Source organism: Malus sylvestris, chromosome 14 (genome assembly GCF_916048215.2).
Source record: "Malus sylvestris chromosome 14, drMalSylv7.2, whole genome shotgun sequence".
NCBI classification, from domain to species: Eukaryota; Viridiplantae; Streptophyta; class Magnoliopsida; order Rosales; family Rosaceae; genus Malus; species Malus sylvestris.
The window spans coordinates 2306755-2324193 of NC_062273.1; the positions used below are offsets into that span (position 1 = coordinate 2306755).

General features: G+C 35.2%; 1 protein-coding gene and 2 long non-coding RNA genes across 4 annotated transcripts; 2 read left to right on the top strand and 1 right to left on the bottom strand.

Annotated features, from left to right (window-relative positions):
- The first annotated feature begins 1103 nt into the window (after positions 1–1103).
- On the top strand, positions 1104–1539 carry LOC126599588 (uncharacterized). The gene is made up of 2 exons (XR_007615199.1): positions 1104–1327; positions 1404–1539. It is a non-coding gene; the product is annotated as an uncharacterized LOC126599588 (long non-coding RNA).
- Positions 1540–2937: 1398 nt separating this feature from the next.
- LOC126599584 (heat shock 70 kDa protein 4-like) lies at positions 2938–7679 on the top strand. Of its 2 annotated transcripts, XM_050265979.1 has the most exons (3): positions 2939–3257; positions 5934–7266; positions 7402–7679. In XM_050265979.1, the coding sequence occupies exons 1-3, from the start codon at positions 3053–3055 to the stop codon at positions 7403–7405; spliced, it is 1542 nt and encodes a 513-aa protein (XP_050121936.1). In that variant the 5' UTR covers positions 2939–3052; the 3' UTR covers positions 7406–7679. The 2 variants fall into 2 exon arrangements, with proteins under 2 accessions (XP_050121937.1, XP_050121936.1); XM_050265980.1 differs by lacking the exon at positions 7402–7679 and having other exon boundaries at positions 2938–3257; positions 5934–7270.
- Positions 7680–15791: 8112 nt separating this feature from the next.
- On the bottom strand, positions 15792–16648 carry LOC126599586 (uncharacterized). Its single transcript, XR_007615197.1, has 2 exons — positions 16295–16648; positions 15792–16172 (listed from the first exon to the last, which is right to left on the bottom strand). It is a non-coding gene; the product is annotated as an uncharacterized LOC126599586 (long non-coding RNA).
- Between the last annotated feature and the right edge of the window lie 791 nt (positions 16649–17439).

Below are 17439 nucleotides of genomic sequence, written 5' to 3' on the forward strand. Positions count from 1 at the left end.
CACTCTACTAAATGGACGTGAAGAATGCTTTCCTTCACGGCGAGCTACAGGAAGAAGTGTATATGCAACCTCCTCCAGGCTATGATGGTATTAAAGGCAACATGGTTTGTAAATTGCACAAGGCAATATACGGATTGAAACAATCACCAAGAGCTTGGTATGCCAAGCTCAGTTCTGTTCTGGAAAAGGCTGGATTCATGCGAAGTAATGCTGATTCTTCGTTATTTGTAAGAACTGGCACCAGGGGGAAGTTGGTGGTCCTCGTCTATGTTGATGATCTTATCATCACTGGAGATAATACCGTGGAGATTGAGGCACTAAAACTCTCACTACATCAAGCTTTCGCTATCAAAGATTTGGGGAGGTTAAAGTATTTTTTGGGGATCGAAATGGCAACATCTTCAAAAGGACTGTTTCTACATCAACGGAAATATGTATTGGACCTCCTTCAAGAAGCCAAAATGCTTGACTGCAAGCCTGCTATCACTCCCGTTGATTGTAAACTGAAGCTCAGCATAGATGGAAAAGCCATGCATGATGTAAGCTACTATCAACGATTAGTAGGCAAGCTCATATACCTCACTATCACTCGTCCAGATATCACATATGCAGTGAGCTTGGCTAGTCAGTTCATGCACTCTCCCACTGTTGATCACCTTAACCTTGTTAAGAGAATCCTTCGTTATCTTAAGGGTTCAATTGGGCAAGGAATTACAATGCATAACAATCAGTCCACTGTCATTAGTGGCTACACAGATGCAGACTGGGCAGGTAATGCTATTGATAGGAAATCAATCACAGGCTATTGTACATTTGTTGGTGGAAACCTTGTCACATGGAAGAGTAAGAAGCAACAGGTAATTGCTCGTTCCAGCGCAGAGGCTGAGTATCGAGCCATGGCAGCCACTGCGTGTGAACTCATTTGGCTTAAAGGGCTTCTTTCAGACTTAGGGTTTCCTAGTTCTACTCCTATGATGCTTATGTGTGATAATCAGGCAGCCATGCACATTGCTGCCAATCCTGTGTTCCATGAAAGAACCAAACATATTGAAGTGGATTGTCATTTCATCAGAGCTCAAGTTCAAACGCAAATCATTCGGACCATGTTCACACGAAGCCATGATCAACTAGCAGATCTTTTTACAAAGGCACTAGCATCATCTCAGTTTCATCGGTTATTGGGCAAGCTTGGCTCAGTGAATCCCCTCGATCCAGCTTGAGGGGGAGTGTTGGAAGAATGCATGCAAGTCATATCTTGTGTTAAAATGCATGCATGAAATAAACATGTTGGATGACTAGTGAAGTTAGGCTAGTCAACATTCTTTGTGTAAAATGCATACATGAAATAAACATGTTGGATGACTAGTGAAGTTAGGCTAGTCAACATTCTTTGTGTAAATTAGGCAAGTTAGGCAAGTTAGGAAATTAGGCAAGTTAGGCAAGTTAGGCAAGTTAGGCTTATGTCTACTTTCTTTTCCTATATATATGTTTCATTTGTAATTGTTTCTTCATGAAATACACATCAAAAATTCTACAATACATGTATCTTACAATATATTTTGGATTGTTGTTTTTGACGTAGTTTTGAACTGATGAATATTTATTCAAAAAATTAATGCTCCACTTTGTTTTACCATTTAATCATACCTTGAAATTGAATCCTGCGTGTTTTGATGCTCCACTCATTCATGTGTTGTATTTTTTGCATATGAAGACATAGATGAATATGAGACTCACTTCTTTGTTATTTTGAACATTTGGATTATAATGGCACAAATCTTTACTATGAATGCATAATTGTTGAGGTATAGACAACAATAGAGTAGACAAAAAGGGAAAGAGCTAGTTTAGAGCAAAGAACATTTGTTAGACTTCATGTTAGGAGAGAGGAGATAAATCGTATCCGATTGAGTGATACTAATTGTTTGCAGGAGCTGTGAATGGATAGGAATGCATTTGCAGTTTTATGTGATTTACTAAAGTATGTAAACATTTATGGAAGCCTACTTCCGGAAAATAGAGACTCATAATTTTTACACTAATGAATGTTGCCTTTTCACATCTTTTATCCGATAAGCTTCAACCCTATTGAAGCTAATCATGGTATTGTTATAAAAGATGACAGAATGGTTGGGCTGAATGAAGCTCATTCCGCCCATATCAGCTGCGAGGTTGAACACATGGTCAACATTCTTAGTAACCTTCAAGCAATTATCCATGACCGTGAGGTCAGCAAGATGGAATTCATGGCATACATAACTTCAGTCATGTGCTAGTGTAAAAAATATATCATAGATATATGTGTTCAAACTTCAAATATGAAAAAGTTAAAAAAAAAATGGCACATCCCGTTCCAGGTATAAACATTGTACCAAACAATAGAGAGAATATGGGTAAGTTAGGGCTGATTTGGTATTGTTGTGCTTTGAAAAAAAAAACTGTTTCTGCTATGCTGTGAGAATAAGTAACTATGAAATAAAACAGCAGAGTATTTGGTAAACTTTTTTGTAAAAGTGCTTAAAAATACAGTATTATAATGCTTGGTAAACTTTTATGTAAAACAGATGTGAAAAAAAAACTGGTTTTTCAAAGTTGGGTTTTGCAGCTTTGTGTTTTTTGGCTTTTTTTTTCACCCAAAACTGAAGAAAAAAAACTGAAGCTGAATGTTTACCAAACATAAAAAAGCTCCCAGCTTTTTTTGATATCCACTTTTTTCAGAATCACCTCAGTATCAAACCAGACTTTAATCATTTAATCTTTTGGTTCCGTTCTGTTCTGAGCTTACCAAACACACAATGAAACAACCGTCCCATTCCGTTATGCGCGTACCAAACATAACTAGGGAACCTCTGTTCCGTCCTTTCTGCATATAAAACGGTACCTTAGTGCGTAAGTAAGTATTGACTTGGACTTTTCATTTCTTCCCATATAAATCTTCTTCCACATCTATTTCCTGCAATCATGTTTATCATTTTACGTTCTTCTTGAACCTCTCTGATCCTTCAAAAAAATAAAAAATAAAAAAGTATTCTTCAAGCTCCGGAGCTGAGAAATGGCAGAAGGCCATGCCATCGGGATTGATCTGGGGACAACATATTCTTGTGTAGCAGTGTGGCAGGACGATCATGCAGAAATCATAGCAAACGACCACGGTAACAGGACGACTCGATCATATGTTACATTCACTGAAAGTAAGAGGTTGGTAGGTGATGAAGCTTTTAACCAAGTCGGGAGATTCCCCGCCAACTCAATCTTTGGTAGGTTTAAAATGACCATTTCTTTACCGTTTCCTTGTTAATTTCTTTCTATACATATACTACTATACTGCCTACGTTTTCTATTAGTTAGCTTTTAGGAAGTTGAAAACTTTTACTGGTCTCAATCTTTATTGATATCCTGCTCAAGTACCCGACTTGGCAATATTTAGTTTAATTTTTATTGGTATCCTGCTGAGTACCAGTTGGGTACTGCTTAAATTTAAAAAAAAAATAAACCTTCAAAATCTTTTTTTTTTCAATTTTGAGTGAAAAAAACTAAAATACCAAAACAGCAAAACCCAACTTTAGAAAACCAACATTTTATCACAATACACGGATAAACAGTGCTATCGAATAAATTTTTCAAAACGCAACCTTACCCACTCTTTCTCCTTCATCCCAGTTCTTGACCCCACCCCCGTTTCTCCAGTCTGAGCGATTGCTTTCCGACGCTGTGCTACCCAGATTCGCCACCCCAGCCCCTCTATCTCTTCCTACTGCCCAGATTCGCCATCCCATCTCTCTCCGAATCCCTACCAAATACACCCATCGCCACCTCGCTGACCACGGATCCCAACCCACTCCCTGCTAGATGATAACCCAGATCCCACCCATCCATCGACCACCCCACCTCCCAAAACATGCAACGCCCTGAAAATCGAAATGCCGAAAATAGAAATGGGAGTGAGGCAAATGTTTCAGATCGCAGGAAATGAAAACGGGAGTGACAATGAAGAATGGAAAAAAGGTATAAAGAAAAAGCCATAAACGTTTGTCAGAAAGAAATACAAAGAAATAGAAAGAAAAGCTTTTGACGAAAAATGGAAAGAAATAGAAAGAAAAGTCAGATCGCCAGAGGGATCGGTCATTGACGAAAAATGGAAGAAAAGCCATAAATATTTTGTCAGAAAGAAATACAAAGAAAGAAGAATGAAAAAGCTAGGGGGGAAAGAGAAACCAAGAAGAAGAGCTTTCTGGCACAAAGAAAAAGAAATGAAGAAAAGCTCATAAGTTGAGTGTATTTTTCTTTTTCTGTTGTTTTTTTGTCGTTTTACACTATCATACATGTTTTATATAAATATTTATCAAGCATTATAATATTTTTTTTAAACATTTTTATAATTATAGATGTTAAATATTTTACTATTTTATTTCATAGCTGTTTATTCTTACGTAAAAATAATTTTTTTTCCAAAGCATAACAATACCAAACTAACCCTAGGTACCCTCTAACTGAATTTTTGTGAACTATTATTTGGAATAATTCACTTTCTAAAATAGGTCCAATTAATGATTATTATCTTTTTATTAAGTTTGTGATAAAATTAAAAATTTTGGAGAATTATATAGGAAAAATTAGAATCCTTTACAATTTTTCTATATTATTTAGATTAAGCATCTATGTTTTTTTAAAATTTGATTAAAATGCTTTGACCAATATTCATCTCTATTTTTTAAAATTAAAATAATTTTTGCATTTATCTACATGATGCACTTTTCTTTATTTAGTAGAGATATTAGTAATTAAACTATATTTTCTCTTCTTCCAAATATGTTTTTTCGATCACAGTTGTTTTTTGTTATGCAAACATTTAATATTATTTCTTTTTCCAAATGGTTTTTTCTTTTTTCAAATAGTTGGTGATCAACATAAAAGCTCCACGTAATTTTTTTGTGAAATTACATTTTTTTGCTGTTTTTTTTTAAATATAGTTGTTGAAGAATTATCATTAGGTGCAATACATTACGTATATATATATTATTTGTGGGTACGTTTGAATTTACAAAAATTATTAATTTGTACGTTTATTTACAATTTTGGTACGTTTGATTTGATACATATTGTTAATATTGGTACATTATTTTATTTTGGTACGTTTTATTTTGTACACATTGTGTATTGGTACATTTATATTATTCTTAATCCTATTTTCTCTTAACGTACTAAAAGAAAAACTTACTTCGGTACGTTTGATTTTGGGGGATTTAAAAATATTTTAAACTATTTTGGAAAGAAAATATCTTAAATCATAGATAATTATTGCTAAATTATAGCATTATTGTGAAAATAAATTGAATCTAACCAACTTTTTTTTTTTTTACAATTATCTCTAACGGAGGAGAGTGTAATCAAAAGGCTAGATTATATGAAATTTGTTACAATATAATGTGCATATAGCACCAAAATTATGACAAACAAAAGATTAATCAAATCAGCATGGATGTTTGATCTAGAAAATTCAAAACTGAGACGCCTATATCAAACATATCTCAATTATATATCCTAAATCATAAGAATTAACCCTTCAAAAACCATGTTGCATCAGTCTTTTTACTTATTTAATTACCTATATCTTAGATTTTTTTTTTTCTTGATAATCTACCTGCATTATTGATAAATGGTTTTTAGCTACCTATGTTATAGATATCTTTTGATTGTAAATTGTAATCTTTCTCTTCAGAATTAGTTGTATTCAATTCTATTTTAAATATGTTTCGCTTGGAAAATTTTGTAGTCTTCTTAAGATATAAATATGTTACAATTGGACTCAATTTAAAAAATAACTAGAATTTTTGGACGAGGATCTAACTGCCCCGTTATATATAGGTTGGTAAAGTAAGTTAAAAATATAAATCACTTTAAGAAATAATTAACTTAAAAGTAACTCTTTACAGATGCAAAGCGGCTAATTGGTAGGAAGTTCAGCGAGGACTCTGTTCAAAAAGATAAGAAGCTTTGGCCATTCAAGGTCATAGAAGGTCCTGCTGACAAGCCAATGATTGCGGTTACCCACAGGGGTGAAGAGAAAAAATTTTCAGCTGAAGATATCTCATCCATGGTGCTAGCAAAGATGCGGGAGATTGCCGAGTCCTACCTCTGCTCAAAGATAAGTGAAAAAAATGCAGTTATCACCGTCCCCTCTTACTTCAACGATTCGCAGCGTCAAGCTACAATAGAGGCTGGTAAATTGGCAGGTTTAAAGGTGTTGCGCATTCTCAATGAACCAACTGCTGCAGCCATCGCTTATGGCATTGACAAGAAAGCCGGTCGGTTTAATAAGAGAAATGTGATTATATTTGATTGGGGTGGCGGTACTTTAGACGTGTCACTGCTTACCATAGGTCATGGCGCCTTTGACGTGAAGTCCACTGCTGGAGACACTCACCTTGGAGGTGAAGACTTGGATAACAGAATGGTGAATTACTGTGTCGAGGAGTTCAAGAGAAAGCAAAACGTGGACATTTGTGGAGACGCCAAAGCTCTTCGGAAGGCCAAAACTGCCTGTGAGAAGGCAAAGAAGGCACTTTCGTTTTCCTTTGACACTGATATTGAAATCGATTCTTGGTATAAGGGTGAAGATTTTCACACAAACTTTACCCGTGACCTATTTGAAGAAATGAACATGGATATCTTCAACAAGTGCATGGAGCCTGTGAAAAAGTGTTTGGAAGATGCCAAAATGGATATAAGCAATGTCGATGACGTCGTTCTTGTTGGTGGATCTTCTAGAATTCCCAAGGTGCAAGAGATATTACAGGAGGTTTTCAAGGGAAAGGCGCTGTGCAAGAGCATGAATCCGGATGAGGCCGTGGCTTATGGAGCCGCTGTTCAAGCTGCAGTCTTGAGTGGAAATATAGCTGGGAAGCTTCGAGACTTCTCACTGTCGGATGTCATCCCTATGTCACTTGGAATTGAAGTGGATCAAGAAAAAGTCATGAGTGTTGTGATTCCAAGAAACACCAAAATTCCCATTAAGAATAATAAAATTTTCAGAACTAGTCATGACAACCAAACTGATATCTCCGTCCAAGTGTTTGAGGGTGAGTGTGTATTCACCAAAGGTAATAATTATTTGGGTGGATTTAAAATCCATGACATTCCTCCAGCTCGTAAGGGAGCTGTTGAAGTAGATGTTTGTTTTTCTATTGATGCAAATGGTGTCCTGACTGTTTCCGCTCAGATCTTGTGCACCGGCCAAAAAAATGCGATCACAATCCACAATGACAGGTAAACTCTTGGGGATTAACAGGGTGATGCAAGTAAACGATATATAAAACGATATATGTAATGCAAAATAACATTCTTGGGGATTATAACATGGTTGTACTAAAATTCTGTCATCAACTGTTTTACTCGTGCCAGGTGAGCTCAAGTGTTCGCCAACAGATTGTGTTGTTTTGAGGAGGGAGGCAATGGTTGGGCACTATCCCTTTTGCTGGCCGTTCGGCCCTGCGTGCATTGTTCTGTCATGCGGTTTTTTATCCTAGAAAAGATTTGTGTGGGTTTATTCTTGTTTGTTGTGTGGCTTTATTCTTGTTTGTTGTACTTTGCTTGATTACTATATACAGTGATGAAATAAATTATACATGTTTCTGTGTTCTATTATATTGAGATGATATACAACAGACATGTTGAGATGATTCTCTTTTTGGTACACAACAGAAGATGGATAACATCTGCTCCAAGTAGATGAAGACCTATAAACTGAAGAGAAACTAATGTGGCGCATGCATTAAAAGCATATGGATATGAATTAGGAGTTGAAAATAAGAGTACGCACAACCAACAGAGAATAAAGGAACTATAACTTTTACCATAAAATCAATTGAGTAGTTCTTAAAACTATTAATTGAATATAATTTTATTGACCAACTTATTTTTCTACATTAGGTCATTTATATGAACTATCAGATAATAATAAATGTAATTTAAAAGTATAATATATTCTTAGTTACTAGCTTAAACTTCAAAGAGAGCATCAGTTTAAGATCTCTTTGTTGAGAACGAATATTTCATTGATGAGAATGGACATTGCATAGGTTTATAAGAGATTTGGCTACTCTCCATATTGCGAATTGGTTTTATGGTGAAACTTTAACTTTCTTCATGGTATCAGAGCAGGTTATCCCATGTGTGAGGACAAACGGCCACACATGCTTCATGTCACCTCGTTATATTGTCTACGTGTTAGACTTGAAAATTCACCAAACGTGGGGACGTGTTGAGAATGGATCCTTTATTGATGAGAGGATGGGCCTTGCATGAGTTTATAAGAAATTGGATTATTCGCCATATCGCCTATTAATTTTTAGGTATTGTGCCGAATATTCAGATAATTATGCAAAAATGGCATTCCCACATTCGGCCGGTCCCTTGCCCTCTAAGCAGTTACCATCTTCAATGTCATTAGTAGAGTGCATTTTTGCTAGCCCCCAAGATTTTGTTTACCATTAAACATAATCAAGCAAAAAGGAAGCAGCCAAGGTAACGGTGACAACGGCATTCTCAAGGTCCAGAGTGGCCTAAAGTCAACCTTGATGGTGCTTTTTGCAGGTTGAGAGGGAAGGGCGGCGGTGGAGATGTTGTAGAGTTCTCTGTTTAGGGGCTGCTAGTCCACTTCATATATGGAGGCTCTTGTAGCGCGACAGTAGAAAAAGATATTACGACAAACTAATGTATTTCCAGTGCTAGAAATCTACAGACATATATAGCGCACGCTTTTATTGGACACAGGTGGATGGTGGTGCCGATTGTTACCATTCACCCACTGTTTGGCTCTAGCCATGCGGATTTCCCCTTTTAACACCGACAACAGTGCCGGATTGGCTAGATGTCAGTCTAATAATCATATATATAATAATATAGGAATTTGGGATATTGCAATATTAAAAGAGTTGGATAACTTTGATTAGCACTCTACATATTATTGAATACACCCCACATAAATATGTATTATTAAATGAATTGTGTATCTTAACATGAAATGACTATTTAGCCCCAAAAAATTTAAAGGAAATTGAATACACAAAAATATTTACTAATATGAACCTATCCTAAATTGATTGTCTAAACCTGAATCCTAAAATCCTAAAACCTCTAATTGCAAGATTCTAAAATATGCTAAGCGCTAGTCCGGCGATGGGCTGAGGCCTAACGCCTAGGTTGCTAGGCGCTTAAGCGAATTTAAGTAAATATATTGTATTTTGTGTAAATAAGTGTCTGTTTATTCTTAAAATATATATAATTTCGTCATAAACTAGAAAATAAAATGACATATATATTATGAAGTATTGGAACATAATGAAAACATGAGGAGCAAACATATAATGTATGTTTATTTAAGTGTTCAATAAGTCTCTTACAATTTATTGGAAACAATAAAATGCAAAAGGAAAGTTATCCATTTTCTATCTAAGTGAGTTGCAACCTAGTCAAGTGTCTAGGCGGGTCTGGGCGGGCTACGCGGATGCCTAGGCAGGTGCCTCAGCAGATCTAGGCGTCATTTCTTAATTTTCAAACGCCTAGGCATTAATTAAAGCGGTGGCCAGCCGCCAAGCGCCTAGGCAGCGCTACTTTCTTTTAATGTAAACAAATTTTTCTCTAAGTGGTAAGTTTGGTAGTTGGCATTACTTTCTTTTAAGTTTTGTACAGTAAAAAGAATTGAACCCATTATAATTAAAAATAATAATAATAAAATTCACCCATGTCCTCTCATGCTTTTTTGGGTCAAAATTTTGTGAGATTGACTCTAGATGAGTAACAGATAGGGATGCAAATTTTGGATTTGTGCTCTACCAGTGACATAAACCAACAATCAAATGTCATGTAGTCAACCTCATGATTAACCATGTTTAGCAAGAGTCTTGAAATTTGGAAGTGTGATGAGAATGAAAAATGAGAGAATGTTGGGGGGGGGTGGTGGTGTATGTAAGGCTGGTTTGACATTGCTGACATTATTTTAAAAAAAGTTTTTTAAAAATGTTGGGGCTAAAATTGTGTTTGGTAAATGAAAAAAAAATAGTGCTTTTTGTCAAAATCATGGGTCCAAAACAGTAAAAAGCATAAACAGCTCTACTCCTGCTTATGAAAACAACCTTTCTTTTTTTTTTTTTTTTTTTACACCACAACTACCCCAAACTAGCCCGTATAAAGTTTGGGGTGTGAGGGTAGTATAGGAAAGTATGTTGGGTGCATTACGATAAATTTTGATTGAAAAAGTAAATGTCGGATGTATTTCGTATGTGAGGCGTAGTCAACAATATGTGATATTAGTGGCGGATTTAGAAAATATTTTTTTATTGTGGGTGAGCCTTTAGCCTTAAGCAATGGTTATTTGTTTGTAGAATATTCTTTTTCAAAGGCCACCACATCAACCATACATAAAAAGATAAAGTTAAAACTAAAGCTAAAAATGACTCAGTCCTTTCCTTGTTCTTTTTATCAAAAGATCTTCCTAATCAATAAATAAAAAGAAAAAGCTAAAGCTAAGGCATTTTCCTTTATTTACTAAAAGATGCTCTTTGAAAATGAAATAAATAAAGCAAAAGCTAAAGTTAAAGACAAATGATATAAATCAATAAAAAGCTAAAGTTTTTATTTTTTATTTTTCGTACGTCTACGTTCCATTTTTTTTTCCACATAGACTTTGACTAGCTGCATATATTAAAAATCACGAGATGGTTCGGTGATGGTGATGCTGATAAATAAAGTCGTGAGCATTATCATCATTTAAGGGTGGTAAGTAAAAATACAGTCCCATAAAAATAGTGCTTAATACATACATATTAAAAATAAAGACAAAGTGATGCAAAATCTCGTAACGACTAATATTATTCCGAATCATGCATGAAACATATACATTTGTTCCTTCATACCACGATTATAAGCAAACATCATGCACATGTTGGATTACTAATTAGTACTATTCACTAATTAGTACTATTCAACTTTCGCGAATAGACTTATAATTTTTGGCATCTAATAAATACCTAAATTGAAAATTTCATCGATATACAAAATGTTCTCATGGAGGTACTTATTTTTTGCCACATATACCAATATAGAAGTTAAAAGATACTACAATATTAAATCCACATGTAGTCGAGATATTTATGAATTTAACCCATTAAAATTCATAAACTCAATTATACATCCATGTTAGATCATTTTCTGAAGTTTTGGTCCACAATAAAAACTAATTACCTTGAGTTCACCTCTAAAACGTGCACAAGTGATTTACATTTTAGCCACAGTTTAATGTACGATGATTTTTTGTCCGAACACTTTTGTATCTCATAAATATCTACTATTGAAAATATTCTTTTTTTATATATACCAAACGATATTATCTACACTAAAGGAAGAATGTGAGCTTAGCCTTACAATGTGCTAGCAATAATGTGGTTCAAGTTCTTCTTTGGCGAGAATCGAACCTAAGACCTCCCACTTACTAGTGAAGGGGAATACCACTAGATTGTACCAAAAATTCTAATGGACGTAGCCATTTTTCTACCACGGATAGGAATATAGAGGCTATAAAATGCAAAATAAAAGTTATTTATTTTCTGTCTAAATAAGAGTCATGACCTAGGCTAGTCTAAGTGAGCGTCTAGACCTTTCAAATGCCTATAGATTAATCAGAGTGGTGGCCAGTCGCCTATCACTGCCTAGGATTTTTAGAACAGTGGTTAGTATTCAGTAACAGTTTTAATATTCTCATTTCTCCAATTAGGTTAAAGTTGAGGGACAATTTCTCCAATTTGGTTGAAGTTTAGGGACTATTGCTACAATTTTTCTCATTTTTTTCCATATTTGCCCCTTGATTCAGCCTCTTGTGTGTGGCCCGTGACTCATTTTCACGAAAATTCTAACGGAGTTGACGAAAAGGACCATAACTGCATGTTTTGAAGAGTTAAGGGATCAATGGTTATCGATTTTTAGTTGAGGAACCATTACTCCAATTAAATTAAAATTGAAGGACCATTGCTACAATTTCTTCAAAATATAATGAGAGAGAGTAAAAAGAATAGCCCACAAGTCCTAAGGGCTGTTTGGGGTTATAGTGCTTCTAAAAAGCATATTATTACAAAATTTGGAACACCAAATGTGTTTGTGACACATCCCGACCCGGAATGTCCACTAGGACCTCGAATCGAGCCGTGTTGGCCGACACCTGGAAGGTAACGAAGTCATAAAGTGTGATAATGTATAAAATGTGAATAAATTAAAATATAAAAGTGTCTAAGTACACGAGTGCGCGATGAGCAGGTCTGGACCAATTTCACACGTGATACAGAGCATAAGTAAAGTACAGTAAGGTAAGATAATAACTATACCATTTGTTGATGCACAAAATCAGTGAGGACTTTGGTACAACAGAAAATGTTAAGTTTGTGACCTTCGTTAGATTGCTCTGGTCACTAGTGTGGATAAGTATGTAAATGGATAGAGACAGGGAAGCAAACACAAGATGTACGTGGTTTACCCAGATTGGTTACGTCCATGGAGTAGAGGAGTTCTCATTAATTGTGAAGGGTTTACACAAGTACATAGGTTCAAGCTCTCCTTTTGTGAGTACTAGTGAATGATTTAGTACAAATGACATTAGGAAATATTGTGGGAGAATGATCTCCTTTTATAGAAGAGAGTTTCTAGCTTTGTTTTGACATTGACACGTGTCGTGTTGTGATTAGCTTCTGATATTGACACGTGTTGCGCTATGATTGGCTTCTAATGTCGACACGTGTCGCTCTGTGATTAGTCTCATGGTTAGAGGGAAATTCTTCTGGGTCCTTGACGGTATAACATTGATCGATGCTCAATAGTTTCGGGATTGGTGAAGTATGGTACAAACACCATTAAAAGAAGCCACATGTACTGGGAAGTGCCACGAATCCTCGTCGATACGGAAACCTTGCTGCTAGAACCTGGAGGGGTGCATAAATAAAAAATATGAGTGGTCAAAACAAAGATTTTCAAAGGTAATAACCCTTCGCCATAAAATCTGTATAGTTTCCAGCAAATCATACTACATAAAGCATGAAATCAAAAGTATACCAACAGTAAACCCATAAGTATACTACTACTCAGCAATATAAATAATCATGTGCTTAATAAACCATATTAGCATACAAGTCGGAGTCACTTATAGTGACCTGTACGACTTATCCATATCTCATCACATATATCATTAATCATTGCTAGCATATAAGTCGGAGTCACCTATAGTGACCTGTACGACTTATCCATATCTCATCACATATCTCATCAATATACTAGCCAGAGTCACCTCACGTGACCTGTACGACTGAATCAATATCTCATCAACATGCTAGCCAATCAATATCTCATCAACATACTCACTACCATCACTATCATCAACATATACTCACCTGAAGCTTACTTGGGCGTCCGCAGCATCATTTGGCACTTCGAAGCATTCATAATAATTAGGTTCAGGTAATACACATATGAATATGTTATGATGCAATCTAAAACTCAACTATAACATAGTATTTTCAAGTGTATATATATAACATGGCGTGAAATGCATAATCTGTAACGTCCTATTTCCAAACTATTTATTTTCGAGAATAATTATCGGTGATAAGCCCAATTAGACACTAGTTTAATTAACTAACATTACTTACGTTTCCTTACTTCAATTCCTTGATTATTCACACATTGATTTATGAACAACAATTAACTACCAAATCATAAGGTTAATTCTCATATTTTCCACCAATGTCCCTCACATTGTTCAATTCCCCAAACAAGGCTATTGTCCCAATTATTTAGTCTCATTTATTACATGGATGCATCTAACGTCTTGTTAGACTGCCTACGTACCCTAAACAGGGATCAAGCCATTTGTAGTTCGCATTAGTACTTCAAAGCATTGACAGTAAGGAAACGTAAGTAATGTTGTGTTCGTGCTACGACTCCCTCGCAAGAATATCGAGACATCACGAACTATCGTCACCTATGGCCAAGTATAAAATCACGTCTCAGAGTTCTTACTGATAGAATATATAATTTACATAAAACATATCCTCAAGGACCTTCAAGAATAATTTGAGACCCATTGACCAAGAGTCAACCGTCGATCAAAGATCGACGGTTAGGTCCACAACCCTGTATAACTCGATCCAGAAGATCCGCACATCAAATTTCCAATCCACAACTGCCAAAGATACACATTATGCTTCTAGAATAACATACTAAAATTTCATTACGATCCAACGGTCGGATCTTCGCCAATTGCCCAAAACCAAGTGGCGGTTAACATTTATTTTATAAACTTACAAATCCAATTCGGGAAGATCCGTACGTTGGATTTCAGATCCGTAAGTTCCTATGATCCTCAAATATTATGCATAATAACATATCAAATTTGGTGACGATCCAACGGTCGGATCGTTGATTCGTATTTTTACCAAATAACATATCGTAATGAATCTAACTTCAAATAATCAGATTACGACATACGGACATCAATTATGAATTCAGGGCCTCTAATTGAACTTAGGAAGACACCATCGGCCCACTAGCCACGTACTGCCGTGGGTAGCGGTCGGCCACACCGGCTCACCGGAAAATCCAACTATTTCCAAAAATTACCAAATTTTACAGAAATGAAGATCTCAATGAGTAGAGCAACTTTCATACATGTGGCCAAGGCCAATTTGGCCGGGAACACCTCAATTTCATGAAATTCCGACGGAAACCCTATAAAGGGTGTGCTTCGATTCTTCCTCCTTGACATTCCACCGCCCCTAAAACCTATTGGGCTTTGTTCAGGAGTTCAAGGGAAGTCTATTGGTAATGATAATTGAATGAAATTGTTTCAGGTTTGGTGGATCTCAAGCAACCTTTCCCTCGGCACCCATGGTGGTTTTTCCACCAAATTTCAACCAAATTCCTTCTAATTTTGGGTGGAAATGGAAGAAGGGAGGTTATGAAAGAGGTTACTAGTAATAGATGGGTGAATTTCCCCTGAAAATATGGTGGAAGTGGCCGGAATTTCACACCGGTTCGAAACCGGGTTGTCGTGGGTGTACGGGTCGAATTGGTTGGTTAGATGCTCTGCACCTCCCTCCTTCCCCTCTTTTCCTGCTCTCCCATTGGTCATCTCCACACCTCCTTCTTCCTAATTGGGCAAAAACCCCTTCTTTTTTTCTTTTCTAATTGGGCAGTAGCCCTCTTTTTCCTCTATTTCATTTTTCCTTCTTCTTCCCCGATTTTTTTTTCCTTTTCTTTTCCAATCACCCCTTAAAATAATTGCAATAATAATTCATACGCGTCATGAACTAGTGATCAACGGAAATCAATATCCTCGCCTCTAGGGTATTCTCGTAATTTCACATTTTAAAATTTATAAAATAATAAAATTTGGGACAAGTTGTCACAGTTTGGTAAAAAAAAAGTGATATAAAAAAAACTGTTGGTAATGACAGTAAAAAAGTAGAAGCATGCCCACCATACTTATAAAACAAAATTAAAAAAACATTTTTTTTTCCCAAAGCATAGCAAACGGTACTCATTCAATGAAATTTCAAATGATAAATGCACCTCCCATATTTTACAAAATTACAATCATTGCCCTTAAATTATTCTCTTTAGCTTATTATATCAGATTTAAAACCATATCATTTTTAGTCATTTAACATATTCACAATAGTTTTATATAAAAATTTATCAAACAGTCGTACATTTTTTTTTTGTTAAAAGAGTTACAAAATAAATAAATAAAATTACCAAAACACTCAATAATTTTTTTTTTAAAACACATCAATATCAAACTCATACTGCAACTTGGTTATCGCATGCGCCACGTACAAGTTGGAAAATAGAAAGACTTGGAAAGTCTCTGTCTTTAATGGAAAAACTGGAATTCTTTGCCTTAAAAAAACAAAATAAAAGAAATAAAAATCATAATACGGCTGGAAGTTTGCGCCCTAAACTCGAAGTCTTCGTCTTCGTCTTCAACTCGAAGTCTTCGTCTTCGTAGAAAGAGGTCACCATCCTTGCAAAGTCACACAGGAGGGGAAAAAAAGCCTACTGATTAGGTAGGCTGCTTACAAATTCAACAGCAATTGAGGATTGAAAATACGTCCATCGAACACCGGACATATCTAAAAATGCCACCAAATAATTTAGTTAAAAGAAATATAAAATAAAACGCATCGTGCGTTATTGATTTAACAACCCAAAAATGAAAGAAAAAACAAAAAAAAAAATACAAAGAAAAACTTACTGTTAAATCTTGAATATGTGATATTAGTGACGAGTTTAGGAAATATTTTGATTGTGGATGAGTCGTTAGCCTTGAGCAATGTTTTTTTGTTTGTGGGATATTCTTTTTCAAAGCCCGGGCACAAAAGTTTTGAATCATATAATTACCACCCTATCAACCATACATAAAAAGACAAAGTTAAAGCTAAAGCTAAAGCTAAAAATGAGTCCGTCCTTTCCTTTTTCTTATTATTGAATGATCTTCCCAATCAATAAATAAAAGGGAAAAGCTAAAGTTAAAACTAAAGGAAAAGCATTTTCCTCTACCCTTTTAACTAAAAGATGCTCTTTGAAAAGGAAATAAATAAAACTAAAGTTAAAGTTAAAGCCAAAAGATATAAATGCTTTTTGAAAAGGAAATAAATAAAGCTAAAGTTAAAGTTAAAGCCAAAGGATATATATATATATATATATATAAATAAAATAAATAAAAAGCTAAATTTTGAGATCTGTGTAGTGGATAAATACAATCTCAAAATTTAATTAAACTTAACTAACAGTGATAAATAAAGTTGTGCGTATTATCACCACTTGGGGATGGTAAACAAAAATGCAGTGCCATAAAAATAGTGCTTAATATATACATATTAAAAATGAAGACAAAGTGATGCAAAATCTCGCAACAAGAGTGCTTAATAAATACATATATACATATTTAGAGATGTCAAATGATGAAGAAAATGAAGAGGAAGAGGTGTGGATGACTACAGAGGAGTAGATAGGGGTGCAGAATGACAACCATGGGAGATGAAAGGATTTTTAAACAGAGAGAAAAGGGGCTTGGCTCCATAGAGATGATGGACTTGTGGTTTTATTCTTTTATTTGTAGGTAGATTGAGTTGAGTGTAAAAAAAAGTATGGTTGAGTTGAGTTTTGATAAGTAAGGGCAGCTTCGAAAATAATGTTTGGTGTAAGGAGATAATGATAAATAAATTAAATACAATGTGAGTATAAAAAGTAAGTTGGGTGTCAAGATATAAAATATGAGTTCGAATAAAATTTTCCTCATACCACTCACTAATTGAAATAGTCACCTTGTAAACTTATGTCAAGCGTACTAAAGGGCATTTATTCACCTATCCCAAAGAATAAGGAGCCAGTTTTCAA